Source organism: Ailuropoda melanoleuca, chromosome 14 (genome assembly GCF_002007445.2).
Source record: "Ailuropoda melanoleuca isolate Jingjing chromosome 14, ASM200744v2, whole genome shotgun sequence".
NCBI lineage: Eukaryota > Metazoa > Chordata > Mammalia > Carnivora > Ursidae > Ailuropoda > Ailuropoda melanoleuca.
In genome coordinates, this window is record NC_048231.1 from 55,665,792 (window position 1) to 55,685,740 (window position 19,949).

Sequence of the window (19,949 nt, forward strand, 5' to 3'; positions counted from 1 at the left end):
AGAGGAATATGAAGAATATGACATATTAGTAGATTGTAAGATGTTCCCAAATTGCTACCAAAACAAAATCCCAACAGGTATTGTTATTGAAATTGTGTTTGTGTTATTTGAATTTGATAATCTGATTCTAAAATTTATATGGAAAATAAAGGGTCAAGATATGCATGAAGAACACGGTGAGAGGACTTGTTCTATAAGATACCAGACTTAACAAGAAAGTACAGTATGGCAAAATACAGACAAACAGGCGAAGAAATAAAAATAGGGAGTCAAATGCACACACATGTGGACATATGATTTAAAATAAAGATGGCACTGCAAAAAAATGATCTCAATAAATAACGCAGCCACAACTGTTTATATAGTTTTATACATAAAGACAAAACTTGACGTACACTTATACCTCATAGCATACATTAAAAATATTAATTCCAAGCATAACTGTACAAATTATAATTTAAAAAATTTAACAAAGTTGGGGTGCCTGGCTGGCTCAGTCAGAAGAGCATCCAACTACTGATCTCAGGGTCATGAGTTCGAGCCCCACGTTGGGTGTAGTGATTACTTAAATAAATTTTAAAAACTTTAAATAAAGTAGATAGAAAGCCCTGCTTACAAGCTTAGTCCTTAGCTAGCATCTGTGAACTCAGATTTCAGAAAGATTCCCACCATTAGCTGGTAAGAGTGGCTCACAATGCTTCAAGTATTTCTACAAACAATATGGTTTATGCTAAACCCTTGCTTTCCTTCTGGGAATGTAAATTTTGATATGTACTAGGCAGAGGACCCTTATGTGACCAGACCCCCATAAAACCCTGGGTGCTGAGTCTCTGATAAGATTTCCTTGGTTGACAACATTTTGTATGTGTTATCATAACTTGTTTGGCAATTAAGGAAGTCCTGTGTGGCTCCACTGGGAAAGAACCCTTGAAAATTTGTGTATGTTTTCCCTTGGACGTTGCTCAATGCACCTTTTCCCTTTCCTGATTTTGCTTTGTATCCTTTCACTGTAATAAATTGTAGCTTTAAGTATGACTATAAATAAAGTCCTGCGAGTCCTCCTAATCATCATCAAACCTGGGGGTGTTCTAGGGAACCCTCAACACAATTATATAGAATAGCTTCATGACCGAAATGTAAGGAAAGAACCTGACACAAAGCGGCTACCTGTAAAAGAGAAGATTAACAAATTTGATTATATAAAAATTAAGAACTTTTGTTCAAGATAACATACAGAACAAAAGCAAGGCATGGAATGGGCAAAGACATCTAATAAAAGGCTTATACACAGAATATATAAAGAACTGCTACAAATTAATATGAAAATGAAAACAGAAAAATCCGTAAGCCATGATGGCACTTCACAAAAGGTTATCCAAATGGCCAATAAACACACCATGAAAAGAGAAAATTGTAAACTAAATGTAATACCAGTACACACCTATCAGAATATGAAAACTGAAAAGACTGATAAAACCAACTGTTGGGGAAAATGTAGAGCACTGGGAACTTTCATACACTGTTGGTGGGAGTATAAAGTGTCATTAACACTTTGAAAAACTGCTTGGCACCAACTAATAAAGTTAAACATATACATAATCTAGGATCCAGCAATTATACAGCAATGAAAATGAATGAGTTTATAGCTACAAGCCATGCAACAGATTAAGCTTACAATGCTGAGTGAAAGAACCTGCACACAAAAGAAGATAATACATACAAAGTTTAAAAATGGGCACAACTGGAGAATTGAGGGATGCAAAGAAAACCAAGTTAGGAGAGTTTATTCTCTGTGTGTGTGAGTGTGTGTGTTCACACACAGCAGGAAGGAAGCAGGTAATGACTGGGAGGGGCACAAGGTGGGGCTTCCCCCGTTTTGGCAATCTTTTATTTCTTGACTTCAGTAGTGTTTGCACAGAAATTCATTGTCGGAGAAGGCACAAAACTGCGTATCCTTTTAACTTTATGAATTTTCTATTTGTTTTTAAAAGGTTAAAAAATTGAGATTACATGCAGAATACCACAGTGACTAGGAACTCAAATATTCTCATGCATTCAAATATACCTAATACATATTTTATTATATTACATGTATAACTGACAGTGTACATCATTTTTAAGGATCTTTCCTTCTGACTTACCATTTTTATAATTTTATTTTTTTAAATTGAAATCCAGTTGACATACAATATTATATTAGTTTCAGGGGTACAACATAGTAACTCAATATTCGCATACATTAGGAAGTAATCACCACCACAATAAATCTTGCTACCATCAGTCACCATACAAAGTTGTTACACACTAACTATATCCCTTAAGTTGTAGATTGTATCCTTATGCTTTATTTATAACTTCAAGTTTGCACCTTTTACTCCCCTTCCCCTGTTTTGCCCATCCACCTACACAGCTTTTTGTTTATTTTTTTTAAATTTTTGTTTATTTATTTGAGAAAGAGAACGAGCAAAAGTGGGGGGAGGGGAAGAAGGCTAGGGAGATGGAGAGAGAATTTCAAGCAGACTCCCCGCTGAGCATGGAGCCCGATGTGGGGCTCAGTATCACAACCCTGAGATCATGACCTGAGCCGAAATCAAAATGGACTGAGCCACCCAGGTGCCCCAAGATTTCTTTTTATTGAGGTGAAATTCATATAAAATAAAATTAACCATTTTAGTGTCTAATTCATTGGCATTTGGTATATTCACACTGTTTTAAAACTGCTACTTCTTTATAGCTTTAAAATGTGTGACTATTTTAAAAAGATTTCCTAAATGTTGGTTCTGATACCCTGGAATGCTAAAATATGATTCAATTAAAACAAATATTTGAAATACAAGGAAATAGCACAATTATCACACATTTTAATAGATTTATACACTGAAAGATAATTTAATAGACTGAAAAGAAGGCAGTATATGCTTTCTTGGATGTCTAAATCAGTTCCATGCAGTAACATGAATATACCTTAAAGACCCAAGGCAATGTTATCATAGTATAAGAAAGGACCATGATAGTATATTTGTCCTTGTCTGTCACAAGATAATATAAGTATATAATAAGAGTATTTAGAAACACATAACTACCTGACATTGCCTTAACAAAAGTGCACACTGAGAAGATCTTTTTTTTTTTTAATGAAAAGAGCATCTGTCTATGAAAGATTAAAAAGATTTTAAAAAACAAACTAGTCGTTCGGTACAGTTAGTCTGAATATATAAATAACCATTATATTAATATAATGATCATGTTGACCCTACTGATGATGACTAAAGAAGTTTAAAAAGAAATCTTTGAAAGGATTTTGGGAAGACCAGGCGAGCAGGAAGCACCAGGTATCTGTCTCCCTGTCTGGACAATAACTGTACTGGCAGAATCTGTGTAATGTAACTATTTTGCACCTCTCGAAGTTACCAAAAACTTGGATAGTAAACTGCAGTTAATTCTGATCAATTTCAGCTCTTAGCACAGTAGTAGCTACTCATTCCCCACCTCCCAGACCCACGACAGGCAGATGTCCCTGGAGCAGTTCACAGCTTATGGGAACCAGCGTTGGCAAAAAGGACCCTATCCTCCAAACACTGGGGATCCGTGCTCTGACTGCTGCTTCTGATCAGAGAGGAACAAACAAAAATGCAGATTAGCTATTGTTCCTGCACAGTCCCCACTGTTGCAAGCCCCTCATTCTCCAGCTGAAGTAAATTCCAGAGGACTTAAAGGGCCAGCACTCTTTCCTTCCCCTCTTCCTTTTTAGAAACCAGACATTAAAGTACATTACTAAACAACCACATATATAGGGAAAACTAGAAAGTGACCACACATGCCCAGAGAAAGGGTCAGAAAAGACATGAGAAGACCTTAAGTTTACACCTAACGCTGATCCATGACAAACAGCATATAACAATTGAAAAAACAATAGAAAAAATTAAACCTAGCAAACTCTGGATAAGGCAGAGAATCTGAATTCCAGAGCTACCACATTATTAGATTCAAATGCAGAGTTTTTAACCAAAACACCAGAAGACAAACAAGAAAGTATCAGCCATTCAAAGTAAAAAAATAAGTCAACCAAAATTGTTTTTGAAAAATACCTGATGGCAAATATACTAGACAGGGACTTAAAAAAACACCAGTTGTAGGGGCTCCTGGGATGGCTCAGTGCGTTAAGCTTCTGACTCGTGATTTCAGCTCAGGTCATGATCTCAGTGTTGTGAGCATGGAGCCTGCTTAAGATTCTCTCTCTCCCTCTCCCTCTGCTCCTAACCCCCAATTCAAGCACTCTCTCTCTCTCTCTCTCTCAAAACAACAATGAAACAACAACAAACACCTACCTTAGAGATGCTCAAAAAACTGAAGGAAGATGTGGAGAAAATAAAAGTGATGTAGGGAAAAAAATGGAAATATCAAAAAAGAAACAGAAAACCTAACAAGAAACCAGAAACAAATTTTGGAGCTGAAAAATACAATAACTTAAGTGAAAATTTCAGTATAGGTGTTCAAAGGCAGATTTGAGCAGGAAGAAGAAAGGAACTTGAAGATAATGGATATTATATTCGGAGGAACAGAAAGGAAAAAGGACTGAATAAAAGTGAACAGAAACTCAGGGACCTTTGGGACACCAGCAAGTGCCCCTCTCACCAGGGGAAGAGAGAATATTTGAAGAATGGCTGAAAATTTCCCAAGTGTGATGAAAGACATGAATGTAAATATTGAAGATGCTCAACAGATTTCAAGTAAAATGAACTGAAAAACACACACACCAACACACATTATCAAACTTTAAAAAGCCAAAGACAAAGAGAATATGGAGAACAGTGTGAGAAAAGTGAATCATTACATACAAGGGATTCTCAGGAAGAGAATCAGATTTCTCATCAGAAAGTCTGGAGGCCAGAAGACAATGGACCAATGTATTCAAAATGCTTTAAAAATATATATATCCTCAGCCAAGAATCCTATATCCAGCAAAACTGTACTTCAAAATTGAGGAGGAAATTATGACATACTCAGATAAACAAAAGCTAAGGGAGTTCATTACCACTAGACCTGGCCTGTAAGAAATGTTCAAGGAAATACTACAAAGTAAGATGAAAGAACAGACAATAACTTGAAACCACATGGAGAAACAAAAAGCTCAATAAAGATAAATACACAGGCACTCATGAATGTTAGTATTATTGTAACAATGTTTATAACTGTACTCTTTGTTTTCTACATGATTCAAGAGACTAATATATTTGAAGAAACAAAACTCAGTCTAAAAGTTAAAAGGACATTTCTCATTAAAAAAAAATGAAAGGAACCTTGGACATAGTTTATTCAAAGCCAATTTTCATATATCAAAGTAGAGGTCCAGAATCCAGAAGCAAAACTTCAAGTGAATTCAATTCATGTAACATAGTTAAACCATAAAAAAACTAGTTCAATCTGTTTTACTTCATAACAATTAAGTTTTGAACTACGGAAATCTCCTATATAATAACATAAAATGCTCTGACAACATAATGCAATTTTTTGGGGATGGCTTTCATAGTTTTGAAAGCTAATATAATTATCACAAAGTCTTTTCCCCAAACCATTTTAGAAAGCTTACAAATAAAATACACATTTTCTCAAAAAACTTCCTGAGAAAAATTAAGAGATATGAATATTTCCTTTTCAATCATAAATTACTTTTCCCAAGTTGAGCAGAAAAACACCATCAAGGCTGAAATCACTTTGTAACAAATTATGCATAAAAATATGAAATGATTTGAGAAATACCTGAAGTAGAAGCAGCCATCTTCTTTGTCATTATCTTTTATTTTATTACAACTAAATGTTTCTGCCTAGAAAGGGAAGTAGGGGAGAAAGTGGGGAGGGAGAAATCACATTTAACATAATATATTCAGGATGAAACCTTGTACTACCTTCATTAAATGCAAATACAGATCACATCTGGCTTTATAAATACATACACATACACCTGTATGTATATACCTTTACAATACATTTTAAGATTCAATAGTGAGATTAGTCATGATGACATACTATTATTAAAAGGGCACACAATAGATCTCAGTGGTGGTGACATAGTTTAAGGTATAAATTTAGGAAGCTAGTTTCCCAAACACATAATTAAAATGAATCATAAATCCTGAAAGGCACTGTTAAATTAAGACACTCTGGTATGGTTTAGTTTCCAATTTGAGATTTATTTTAGATCTACACTGTCCAACATGGTAGCAAATAGCTCCACGTGGCTACTGAGCACTTGAAATATATCTGGTTCAAAAAGAGATGTGATACAAGCATAAAATACACAGGAAATTTCAAAGAATTCGTAAAATCGTAAAATCTTTGAGATTTACATTCTTTTACGTGTTTATTTAATAAATTTTAAATACTGAATACATGCTGAAATGGTAATTTGATGTTAGGTTAAAACTACATTAAAATTAATTTTATTTCTTTCTTTTTACATTTTTAATGTAGCTACTAAAAAAATAAAAATATCATGTGTGACTTGTATTATATTTCTATTGGACTGTGCTTCTTTAAACTTTAGACCCTCAAACTGTTCTCACCACTCTACCCTCCCTTCCCTATCCTCTATCAATCATATCTCTTTACTATCTCATTTTCTATATTATCTCTTGTTGGTATTCAATGGCTTTTTGACCTGTGCCACTGTCCTTTAGATAATCTGAAATGTAAAGTATCTTAAAAGTTTAAGAAATATCACAATGTAGGCTCCTTGTTTTCAAAGGCATCAACACTTAATTTTGAGACATATTCTGATATATTTTTAAAATCTCAAGTGATGAAGTGGGTTAATGTCTAGTTCTCCAGCATATACACAGTGCATTTTTACATTAAGTTACATTTAATTTTAAGTTAAATGTAAGAGCTACTTTTAACTTCTACAATGCTTTCCAGAACTCACATTTGCTGGTGGTCGGTTCCCACTGTTAGACAGCTGCCACATTTTCATGGAGATACGTGCTGGATTAATGTTTTTAATGATACTGTCATCTTCAGAAATAACAGTAATCATAAAATCTGTCATGGTGAATATTAAAAAATTATTTTCTAGTTCACTTATTAGATTTGGTTAAATAATTCTATGTCTTAAAATGTACATCTTGTTTAAATATTAATAATGAAATGCTGAAGAAAACAAAACTATTCAGTAATCAGCATTCCCCAATAAGGTCTATAAAAATGTACTAATCATGACAGACAACTCTCTTTAGTGCTACATCTCCTCCAGAAATCTAACACATACATCTTTGCCTTTATTAGTCCCTTGTCTTATTTTCACAGTCTGCAATGCTCTAAGTTCTACTAGGGAAGACCAGAAAGGTTAGACTGTGGATACTCAGCAACCTAGAGTTAAGGCAACTGCTCATAAATCCTTATGCTTTATGTATTCCAAGAATACAGTGTTTGTCTTATGATTTTCAATAGCATACAGTAGCTAAACTATTATTACATATAGTATCTCCCTTATGTTATCATTCGTTTGGCACCCATATGATGGATATAGTTTTTTAATCACAGGAAACAGGTCTTACCTTCCAAAACAGATTTAAAATTATGAGTATAAAGGCTATGTATATATGTAACTTACTAAAAAGGACTTATTTTCTGATCTAAATTTTTTGGTCTGTTTGTTTCCACTGCTTATAACTATGTATAGGAATGCATCCATTTAGGAAAACAGAGGTCTTCAAGAAAATTACCTGTGTAATAAATACCATTTCCTATTGACTTGGTACCTGCCACATTCCACTGAAATTACTTGCTTACTTAAGTGTCTCCTGCATTAGAACTCATTGGAAATTGTTATAAACATTACTGGAATGAAGAGCCCAATATAGTGCCTGGACATAGCAGGTATTTAGGAAATTTTGTTCTGAAATCTCTTTAATCATAAATTCTGATGTGATATATTTTCATCCAAATTAAGTTAAGCAATCCTGGTTCTATTTGGTTGAAGATGACATTACAACCTATTTAGTAGAGCCCACATAGTTCTTGCCATTTAGCAGTTCATGTTCCTTTTGTAGAACTTCACAACCCAGTGCACAAACAATCACAAACTCAATTACAACGGGCTGTCGGTTTATGAAGAAACTTCCAGCTCATTCTTGACCATTAAAGGGAATGTAGGACACCGAGATGAAAGAAGACAAAGCTAAGTCAAACGTACTTTGCCATTTAAAAGACTACTGCAGGCTTGTTTTTTAATCATGCTGAACATCTAGGATAAATAATTTATTCCATTATTGTAAAAAGCAAATTAACATTACAAATTTCTTTGAAATTTGTGACTTACTCACCAGTGAAAATACCCCCTGCTAAAAAGGAAGCATCTTTGTCATATTTAACATTGAGACGAATAGGTTTTTCAGGGTCTGGAAGAATCATTAACTTAATTATAGGTCCCTCTATGATATTCTTGTTATAGATGGCTCTAACCTGCATCATATGTTCTCCTCTAACAAGGGGAAAAAAGAGACAAAGGGTTCAAATTACATTAGTTACAACTTCAAAATTCTGAGACAGTTTTTACAAAGCTTAACTCATTCAAAAAAACTCTCTACTCCTGTTTAGTTACATCTTCTAACACTAAATAGAAGGCTAATTATTACTCTTAACTTCAGCAAGGAATAAGAAAAATCAATCTCTATAATACTAATAACTACCAAACTTTTGGTTCTTACCTAGGGGCATAAACACTGAATACTCCCAAATTAGCCCTGCCCCTTTCATCTGTTTTATGCTGTTGGTTTGAAGGAGTGAGCTAAAAACAAAACAAAACAAAAGTTAATTAGAAAATTCCAGAGATCAAATTCTTTTCCTCTATTACAATGTTCTTTTCTTCTAATACCATTTTGAAAATTATATTTGCACTTCTAAAATCTTTAATCTCCTAATGTGAACTAGTAGAAACAATGTGATATGTAATTACATAACCCAAAGGACAATCATCACTCATCTTCATCAATTAAACTACAATTTAGTGTATTTCAGTTATTAAGTTACAGAATTCAATGTTCACTGTTTCAATAACACTGATATTTCAAGTGAAGTTTGGTTATACAAACACTGAAGGTATATTCTAAAACTGGGGATTGTGGGGAATGGCACAGGTGAAATAAATAAATTACATCTTAAGTCAAGGTGTCACAATACCATGTCCATTGTTATTTCATCTTTCTCTTTACGTTTACTCAGATGTGCTCCTGATATCTCTGCTGCAGTATGACCCTCTTAGAGATAACCAAGCTCACTTTCAAATGACTAAGAATCAGTGGTACTCATCATTGGTTAGAAGAATCTAGCAGCCTTCTACAAATGCTTCTCTAGAAACTAGAATAATATTCTTATTTGTGGTAGAAAATAATCACTTTAACTCTTCTAGAAGAAAAAAATAAGAAAAAAGTGAATTTGTAAACCATTGTAGCAGAGTATCAGACTCTCTCCTATGCCCTAATTCCCATTTCTGCTTTAATAGAACCTAAAAATTAGGTAATTATGGTACATGCAAACAAAAAAAGCAACAGTTGGGCAAAAATGAGGAGTAATCAAAATGATGGGATAAGATCCTATACTTGTACCTATCTCATTTACCCTCTGATCCACTGTCTCCCAACCCATCTTTTTCAAAGTATTTCTTCCATCTGGGTCCTAAATTCTTGTTACTAAGCCAGAGAAGCAAGGCTTCTATATCAGGCTGTAGAGCAAGCAATATTACAGTTTTGTTTGTTTGTTTGTTTTTTTAACAGGCTTTAAGACCTTTGACCCCAATTACTTTACTATGAAAAACAAATCCATGTGGATCACAAGCCATTCTTGGCACTTTAATCTTCCATATAACATTTGAGATCAACTTCTCAGGTCCTGGAAATCCCTGTTAGAATTCTTACTGAACTAACGGGTTAATTTTAAGAGAACTGCATTTACATAATATCAACTGTTTTCATCCACTAAAATTACAAAATGTTTGTAGAGGGATACTTAAGCCCAGCTGAATATAACCCCAGGAATTCTCTCTGTGTTACTTGGTAACAACCTGACTGGGACAAATTAATTTCCTTCAACAGGAGGAACTGTGTCAAAATACAGTTTTGCAGTGGGCAGCTTCTCCCATTTCCCCTCACAGGAGGGCCCTCCAACTCTTCTGTACTAGGCACCCAAAGTCCCCACAGCTGGCTATCCCAGTGCTCATGTAAACAGGTAGTACCAAATCTTGAACTTCTTGGTATCAATCACTATGTTTACCCCCAAATGTTACAAGGCCATATTCACGCTTGCCCCATACCCTAGAATACAATTCAGTGTAAGTCTAGCAGCTATGCCCAGGCCCTGGTAGCTCTCCATAAGGTATGCATAGGACAGGTACTCACATGACTCTTTTTGATTACCCTTAGCTTGTAAGTTTCCCAAACAATACCTGTTCCTTAACCCATACTGCAGGTCATTGTATTTGCCTTTACTCACCTTCTCAGTGTTATCTATTCACCCTTATCTGAAATCCAAATATTAGTATTGTATAATAACCACTCAATCATAATTGTAGATTATTGCCCCTTGTTACACTGCTTGCAAGATACAAACTTTACTTCCTCAAAATAATTATGAAAAATCTTTAAATTGATTTAAAATAAGCAATAATAAAGGTTATATAAGACTATATTTTTAAAAACATGACATCTAACAACATTACCATGACAATGAAACTCAAAATTTTAAGTAGATGAAAATTATGTAAAGGACTTTTAGAACTTACCTTTAAATTGTTAGCTTTCATGAGACTTATTTTAACCTGTGACACAGGTGCTGGATTATCCCACTGATCACAAAGTTGAGCAATGAGAGGATTCTGTAGTTCTCTTCCATTAATCACTGGAATGGACTAAAACAGATAAAAATATTTTAAGAAGCACTAAAACAAATGTGCCTAACAATGTAATTACTACTTGTATACTTACTAAATGATTACTTAATTTATCTGTTCTAGTCAAAAATGGCTTTTCATCAATTAAACTTTTGAAAGTCAATTATATTGTTACAAGTGATCATCTTCTTATAGAAATGATTAATAATATAATAAAGGGAGAAAAAAAAGCATTTGACATTACTAGCTTCTAACACATTCCTAAAAGTTATATACAGAATGACTTCGATGGAAGTAAAAGTTTATCTGAGGTTCTCAGATGTAGTATTGGCTGTTTATACTTTAGCTCCTCTGTCAATTGTCAGCACTCTGCCACTCTCCATGAAGCAGTAATACACAGATTTCTAGTGCTCCTTAAACAGGACTGGTCGCTGATCTACACTGTGTAGTTGGTTTAAAACACCTTTATGTAAGGCTTGTATAATTCTGGGAATTTGCCTGTTGACCTATTAATACTAAATACATCAAAGGAAACACATTGTCTAGCAAGAAACCTGATAAAGTTCCAATCTAATGTGTCAGATTTTAAAAGTTAAAAAAAAGAAAAGAGGGGAGAGAACAGACAAGCGATAAAGTAAAGCTGATTTATCAGCTCTCTCCTATCAATAATGTTCCCTCTGCTTCCTTCCAACCCCCGCTTTATTGGAGGTAGTTGGTCACCAAATAATGCTAGCAGGTTGCTAAAAGTGGGAAAAAATTAATAATGGGTTTCAGATAGGACTTAATTTTTTAAAAAAGATATCCTTGAGACTAGTTTGGTTAAAATGCTTGACCATCACAAAATTTACATGGCTACAGTTGACAATATTCCATTTGCCAAAGTTTATTAAAAGCCTGAATTTAAAAAACTAATGACAGTTTCCAAATGCAAACATATCAATGTACTTCATCCCTAATGACATTAACGGTCTACCCATCAAATGGTAACTATTTTTAAAGAATATTCTTTAATAAATAACCTGTAGCCCAAGCTCTTAGTTATAAAGTTATCTGGGAAAAAGTCAGTATCCAAAATCAAATGTATATAAATATGAATCTGCCCTCTACCACTTTTTAGTACTGGCATGTAATTTAATGTTTCAGGATTTCAGTTTCTTCATTTATAAAATAAGAATGATAATAATACATCATGTTAAGATTAAATGAGAGAACAGATGTGTACGTTAATGTAACATTTACGTATTTTTTTCTATTTATCAGTTAGGTGTTAAATCAGTTCCCCTATTCCACTTCAGATTGTGTTAGGGGGAAGGTAGGTCAAGAATTAATTAGGAAATTTTAGAAATATCAGATATTCAATGATTACTTTTACGGCCTTATCTACATATAATGGTAACTCTAACAGAATGGGAAATCTGTTTTAAAAACTTCTGGATTTCTATGGCATCTACAAATAAGCCTTCTAAGAAATTTGAGTTAAGCTGTCATTATTCTTGACATTCCCCAACACAAAGTCATATTTAAAATGAACATGTCAACATTTCTTCCACCTCAAAAGGAAACAATTACTTCATAACATCGTAAACCAACAAATCCTTATTGACATCACTGGGCATAAAGAATATATTAACTTATATAGTATAAATGCTCTCAGATAAAAATAAATGCACTGGCTTTTCAGTAAAACTCCTCAGTCAAGACAGTATTACAGAAAAAAGTTTTTAAAGCTCACTGTCATCACTTGTTTATCTGTTATTTTATTTTANAAGCCTTCTAAGAAATTTGAGTTAAGCTGTCATTATTCTTGACATTCCCCAACACAAAGTCATATTTAAAATGAACATGTCAACATTTCTTCCACCTCAAAAGGAAACAATTACTTCATAACATCGTAAACCAACAAATCCTTATTGACATCACTGGGCATAAAGAATATATTAACTTATATAGTATAAATGCTCTCAGATAAAAATAAATGCACTGGCTTTTCAGTAAAACTCCTCAGTCAAGACAGTATTACAGAAAAAAGTTTTTAAAGCTCACTGTCATCACTTGTTTATCTGTTATTTTAAACTCACAAATCAAAAAAGGCAATCTCAAACTAAGGCACAGGTAATGTAAATTTTTCTTAGAGGATCTGCTCCTTTAACAGTATAATTTCATCCATTACCATGGTGATATAAGCTCATTTTCCTTTAGAAAATAATGTAAGCTACCATATCACCAAGTAAAACCCTGTTAGACCAAAAATGAATACCAAAATCTAAACGTTTTAACATCAGAATTCTAAACATTTAGTAAAAACTCAACATATTAAACAGACATTTGCAAAATCAGTATTTAAGATTTAACTACCTGCACAGGAAGGCATACCAAGGTTTTTATGCATATAATTACTCAATATCTAATATGTTTTTCAAACTCCAGAGAAAACATTTAAGACAGTAAGACAGAACAATGAAACAAAATTGGGAAAAAATAGTAACTGTTGAAACCTGGGATTCATTATGCTATTTTCACTTTTACACGTTTGAAAATTTCTGTAATAAATTTTTAAAAAAATTTTTTAAAGATTTTATTTATTTGAGAGAGAGAGAACACACAAGCAGGAGGTGTAGCAGAGGGAGAGGGAGAAGCAGGCTCTCTGTTGAGCAGGAAGCCAGACATGGGGCTCGATCCCAGGGTGCCAGACATGGGGCTCGATCCCAGGACCCTGGGATCATAATCTGAGCTGAAGGCAGATGCTTAACTGACTGAGCCACCTAGGTGCCCCTGTAATAAAATTTTTAAGTGTCAATTATTACTGATTTTTTAAAAAATTTTAAATTTTTAATTCCAGTAAAATTAACACACAGTGTTATATCAGTTTTAGGTACATAATACAGTGATTCAACAGTTCTGTATATTAAGTGGTGCTCATCACGGTTAAGTTACTACACTATTTTTTGACAAGTGAAGACACAAGTGATGAATTAAATAATGAAGTATTAAAAATCATATTACTCTGTCCTTTTATTACTACTGCTATTTGTTTTTACTTCAACAATAAAATATATCTATTCTGATCCACTGATAATCTGAAAGTAATAAGCCATGTGATAGCAAATACATTCAAACAAGGCAGAGTTACTTACCTCCTTTAATTCTGGCCAGTCTATAAGGAGAAGTTTTGCTGGTGGTCCAGAAATTAGCTGCACTCGAATAAAGTCAGAAAATTCACGCCAAGTAAAACAAAGATCCTTATTTCCAGGAGGGCCTGGAATAAATTTGATGCCTTTTACACTTATACTTTGTGTATTTTCCTAGTGAAGAAAAGTACATTGAGAAAAGAGGATATTATGCTTAATTTTCAAAAAAAAAAAAAAAAAGCAAGAAAATGTTGTCATTTACTCATGTGCCTATGTTTCTGCATAAAACAATGACAAATAACCTGCACACATACCAATATTGGCACACTGTGAAATTCATTTCCTTGAGAAGAGAAACTGAATTTCTCTTTGGTGAGGGAGAGATATAAAAGGTTCTGGCTATGTCCTTTTACTTTATTTTTTCCTAATTTCCTTCTTACTTACATGGTCACCTTTTTACTCCCCAAACAGCAAAGCATGTGCTTGCTGAACACCCTCTGCACTTGTTCTTTCCCGCTGTTTGCAAAATTGTAGATTACATGGCCTTTCTTTAGGTCTCTCATACGGGATACCCTGATCAGAGGGGTCTTCTCTAACCACCCTATATAAGGCACTGTTTCCATTACCCCATTTTATTTTTTTTCTTATCACTCATTTCTTACCACTCTTCCCATTATAAGGTGATCTCCAAAAAGGTAGGGGCTTTGATTTGTTATTGCTCAATCTCTGGTTCACATCTTATTAATGGGAATCAATGAAACTAGCCTGTAATTTCTGCAATGTGATCTAATGATAAAACCTAATTCCGTACTGGCAGAAGCACTACAGCATTCACATTTTAACAATTACCCTTAATAATTTTGTCATCTTAAATTTCTATGAGTACAATCTATCAGATTTTAAAAATCAGAGTTAAAATTTCATGTTTTCCTTTCTCAAACAACTGTTTGTAGAACATTTTCTGTACAAAGACATTGCAAAAATAATTAAGATTAATTTCCACCCGAACCCCAATGAGCACAGAATTTTTCAATATTTGGAAAACAAATTAAATATTAGTAAAACATACTGAAAGCTGAAATATATAAAATCTAACCTAGAATTCCATATTTATTAGTGAAACACCAACAGCCCTTTTGAAGACATGATTCCTTGTTTAAGTCATCTTGGAAGTTGTTTCGGTTCTACTTCTAATCTTGAAAATGAAATTTGTATATGCATTTACAAATCGTAGATGAGTCCAAATAGAATTAAACATAAAATTCTGAAAGGCACTAAGGTCTAACGCTGAAATTATCAAAGGAATGTACTTCAGAATAGCAGTACATTTTACGTAAATGTGGGAATAATTTGAAGAAATGATGACATATTAAAACTACTTTTTATTTCCCCCCAAAACCACTATTTTTTAAAAAATAGTTTTAAAACAGAAGGCTCCATTTTCTTTCTGCAGAGACTGGGGAAGGTGTTTGAAAGTGAGTCAAGACAGCATGCATCTGTTGTAAAATGACAATAGGAAGAAAGTAAGTCACCTCGGCTGAAGAATAATGAGCTATGGGAGGAGAAAGGTGTGAGATGATGCTTCGGTATAATACTTTAGGATATTTTAGGCCATACTGAGGTGACAGAAGTCGAAACTTATAGTACAAAATGCTGACAGATCTGATAGGTGGCATAAAATGAGAACGGAAAATTGACAATGTATTTGGTCAGGTGAAACAGAGCTAAAAAAAAAACAAAAAAAAAAACCCAAAAAACAAAAAACATGATGAGAGTGGCTTGCCTGAGAGACAGAAAAGGATGTGGGAACAGAATACTTACAACTCTTCCAAGAAGTTATACTACAGAAAGAAGAGAAATAGAGCAATAGACGGATAGGGAATTAGGGCTAAAGAACATTTTGTTTGGTAGTGGTGGCGGGGGCTAGGGGGTGTAATTTGTTTTTTAAGATGAGAGGTATGACAGCATGTTTACATGCTGATAGGAATCTAACAGATGGGGAAAACTGAAAACGTAGGAAGGCAGGTTACAATTCAGGAGAAATCTTGATGAGGATGGGTGTCTACGAATAAAGTAGGGATTGTTCCTACATAACAGCAAAAAAATAGTTATCTTCTGATTTCAGATACACACAGGGTGAAGATAAATAATGGAAGAACCTGGAAGTCAAACACTAAATGTTATCTTTGTAAAGCAAACAAAACGAGATGAAAAGTTCTTCAGTGCTGTTAAGATATAGTGAGTTGTCTTGAACATGACAGTGAAAATAGAAACTCTAGTAAGGAAGGGCAGCAAAGAGGCTACTCTTGTGATTACTTTGTCAAGCTAAAAACTGTAATGGAGGGGCGCCTGGGTGGCTCAGCTGTTAAGCGGCTGCCTTCAGCTCAGGTCATCCTGGGATAGAGCCCCACAATGGGCTCCCTGCTTGGCGGGAAGCCTGCTTCTTCCTCTCCCACTCCCCTTGTGTGTGTGTTCTCTCTCTTGCTGTCTCTCTCTGTCAAATAAATAAATAAAATCTTTAAAAAATGGACAAAAAACTGAAATGGAGCCTCTAAAAGGAATAAGAGTTTTAAAAAAGCATTAAATGCTCTAAATGGATTCAATTTTACTTGGCCTTAGAATTCTTCCTCTTTCATCTACTCTGGCCTGGAAGGTTCCTTAAAGGCACAACTCAAACATCTTTTTTTTCCCAAAAATTGTCTTTGATCTCTCCAAGCAGAATACATCATATTTGCCTGCCTCTTTTAAACTGAAATAATTCCACTGCGGTTCTTATTTTTCAAGCTAATCTCAATTAACTGCATAGCTTCAAACCTGCCCAATTAGTTTTTTCCCCGGCATCCTATTTAATGCAGGATGTAAGCACTATGAAATTTATTAATTATGAAAAACTACCTCCATATACATATTAAAATATTTATGGATAAAATGATATAATGTATGGAATTTGCTTCAAAATGATATGGTAAAGGGGAAAGTGATGATTATTGAGGCTGAGTGATGGGAACATGGGAATTACTTATGCTATCCTGTTTTTTGCACATGTTCAAAGTTTGTCATTACAAAACGCTTTTAATGCCTTTTACGATTTTGCATTATAAACATCAAACTTCTTTTAGTTATTTTAGTTTTTCCCAAATTTTGTTAATTGTAAACCAATGGTATAAGCCAACTGTTATGAAAAGAAGCCATACCTGAAAGGTAGTTTTCAAATGAGAGCTATCAAGTCCAATCCCAGCAATTCCCAAGGCAGATAAAGAACTTGGTGAAAATGCCTGAATCTGATTTCCATACTGATCTGTAACTATTACAACTATATAAAAAAGGACAGTTTATAATTAAGCTGTTATCTTTTAAAAGACATAAATATCTATAAATACATTAATACACTTAAAATTATGCTTTGAAAACACTTTGTTCTCTTATGAATTATTTTGTAAAAAGTAATCATACTTGCTTCTTTTATAATCACCACAAAAAAAAAATCAAGAATCTACTTAAGTACATTTATATTTATATAATTAACATGGTGTTGATGTTAATCAGATTTTTTAACATCAAAATTTGAAGAAAATAACTTAGTATTATGTAATATTCTAGATATAAGAAAAATAAACCTATGAATTCATTGATCCATTTACTTTACACTTCTAATATTAACTATTATTACTTCTAACAAAAGCCAGTATTTTTCCATGAAACTATTTTGCCAAACTGATTTTAAAGTTATGTCAGCCTAGACAAAGACAGTGAAAATATAGCAATCTTTTCCAACAGTGGGTTTTAAACCAATAAATGTATATAAAAGCAAAGCTTTCCTTTCAGATCACATATGCCAAAACACAAATGTAAGTACATATTACAGAAGTATTTTAAAGAAAAAAAAAGACCATACTAACCTATTTCTCCTTGAAGCTCTTGGCCCATCTGTACTGTTTTTCCTCCTTTTAACTCACATTTTAGATGTTTAGGCTCATCAGGAAGTGGTCTGAAATGAGTTAACAAGTTAAAAGGCTTTAGTTATACCACTGATTATAGAGAAAAATATGCTAAAGAATAACATATATATACTTAAGACTCATTTTCTAAAACTTAAATACAACAACACTCCTCCAAATACCTCAATTTATAGAACACCACACTATTTACCCAAATGGAAACAGAGAAAACATAGCTCGCAAAGAAGTGTTATACCATAGCATCTGAGCTAGATTAAAAGGAATTAGGACAAGAGAACTAAGAAAGAAAAGGTGGGTCAGTAAGAATAACTCATCATCAAGAGATCTGGCTATGGGTGGAGAGTAGTATATCTAAAAATTTTATCTCAGGGGCGCCTGGATGGTTAGTTGGTTGAGTGACCAACTCTTGACTTCGGCTAGGGTCATGATCTCAGGATTGTGAGATCAAGTCCCACATCGGGCTCCTCAATGGATGTGGAGCCTACTTGGGAGTCTCTCTCTCCCTCCCTATCTCTGCCCCTCTCCCCGTTGCGCACACATGCTCTCTCTCAAAAAAAAAAATCTCAAATATGAAAATGGATGGAAGAATTCAAGCGGATGAGGTTACTGGAACAGATGAGCAAGGAATTGACAGGCCAGGGTCAAAGACTTACATATATGTTCATTTACATAAGTATTCCTCTTTTCCTTCAGTAATACATATTAGTTCTGTTTGGACTCAGGTTTAAAAATCATCACTAAGCAATGAAAGAATTTTTCCTTGTGAACACCACATTGACTGATCACACTCTATCTTTTATGTTTTTCACGTCTGTCATATTACAGGCGTTTTCACTGCTGCTTGCACTAGGAGGGCTTTCCTTTAATGACAGTTCTAGTTCTCACAGATACCACAGAGCCAATTAAGTACAGGATATATAAAAGAATAAAATACTTAGGAATGAACACAACCAAAGAAGTGAAAGATTGATGAATTAACCATTATCTCCAGTGAAGTTTTATTCCAAAGACAACCTACCATATTTCACAGAAATTGCAATTATTTTATACATTAAAAACAACTTTCACGAGTGTGCTTTGGAGAAAAGCTTTTTTGTTATCATATGCCGAATTTTGAAATCCCTCAAAATATAATATATGCTCACAAACCTTACTGTAAATGCACTTTCCAAAGACACATGATCATCCTGGAATGAAACCTGGCAATAGCGCATATCTTTCACAGATGTTGGTACTTGTACATCAGGAAGCAGACCCTGTAGCAAGTGTTCTTTGTTAATCTCAGGAGTCCAATTAACCTAAAAGAAAAATTATATTATCTAAGAAAAATATAAAGCTTGGTCTAATGTCCTCCTACTGCCACTTAACTTACTGAAGAAACAAAGTTGATTTATAAACTCACCTTCCCACCTTCAAAGAAAAAGTCCCTTTATGAACATAAATGGTGGTGGTTCATATATTAATAAGATTAAGAAGTTTCTTCCTTTCTAAAGACTCTGCTGAAAAACCAGTAAAAGTAATAAACGACTTCAGCGAAGTGGCAAGATATACCCAGAAATGGGTAGCATTTCTATATGCTAATAACAAAGTATAGAAAGAGAAATTTAAAAATACCATTTACAACTGCACCAAAAAGAATAAAACACTTAGGAATAAACTGAACCAGAGATGAAAGACCTAAACTCCAAAAACTGTAAAACACTGATGAAAGAATTTAAAGGTGACACAAGCAAATGGAAAGATATTTCATGCCCATGAAGTGGAAGAATTTACAGTTAAAATGTCCATATTATCCAAGAAATTTACAGATTCAATGCACTCCCTACCAAAATAACAATGGCACTGGCAAAACTAGAACAAATAACACTAAAATTTGTAATGGCACCACAAAAGACCTGATATAGCCAAAACAATCCTGAGAAGAACAACAAGGCTGGAGGTATCACAGTACCAGGTTTTAAGACATACTACAAAGCTGTA

At 33.9% G+C, this 19,949-nt stretch overlaps 1 protein-coding gene across 6 annotated transcripts in view; it reads right to left on the minus strand.

Annotated features, from left to right (window-relative positions):
* SMCHD1 (structural maintenance of chromosomes flexible hinge domain containing 1) overlaps positions 1-19,949 on the minus strand; it is a 155,255-nt gene that overhangs the window by 58,175 nt on the left and 77,131 nt on the right. For all 6 annotated transcript variants that reach the window (XM_034642914.1, XM_002926065.4, XM_034642912.1 and 3 more), the window contains 9 exons: positions 19,119-19,267; positions 17,910-17,998; positions 17,205-17,323; positions 14,017-14,184; positions 10,775-10,900; positions 8,706-8,785; positions 8,322-8,479; positions 6,923-7,038; positions 5,761-5,825 (listed from right to left, as the gene is read on the minus strand). In XM_034642914.1, the coding sequence (XP_034498805.1) occupies positions 5,761-5,825; positions 6,923-7,038; positions 8,322-8,479; positions 8,706-8,785; positions 10,775-10,900; positions 14,017-14,184; positions 17,205-17,323; positions 17,910-17,998; positions 19,119-19,267 (1,070 nt within the window). The remainder of the gene's footprint in view (positions 1-5,760; positions 5,826-6,922; positions 7,039-8,321; positions 8,480-8,705; positions 8,786-10,774; positions 10,901-14,016; positions 14,185-17,204; positions 17,324-17,909; positions 17,999-19,118; positions 19,268-19,949) is intronic.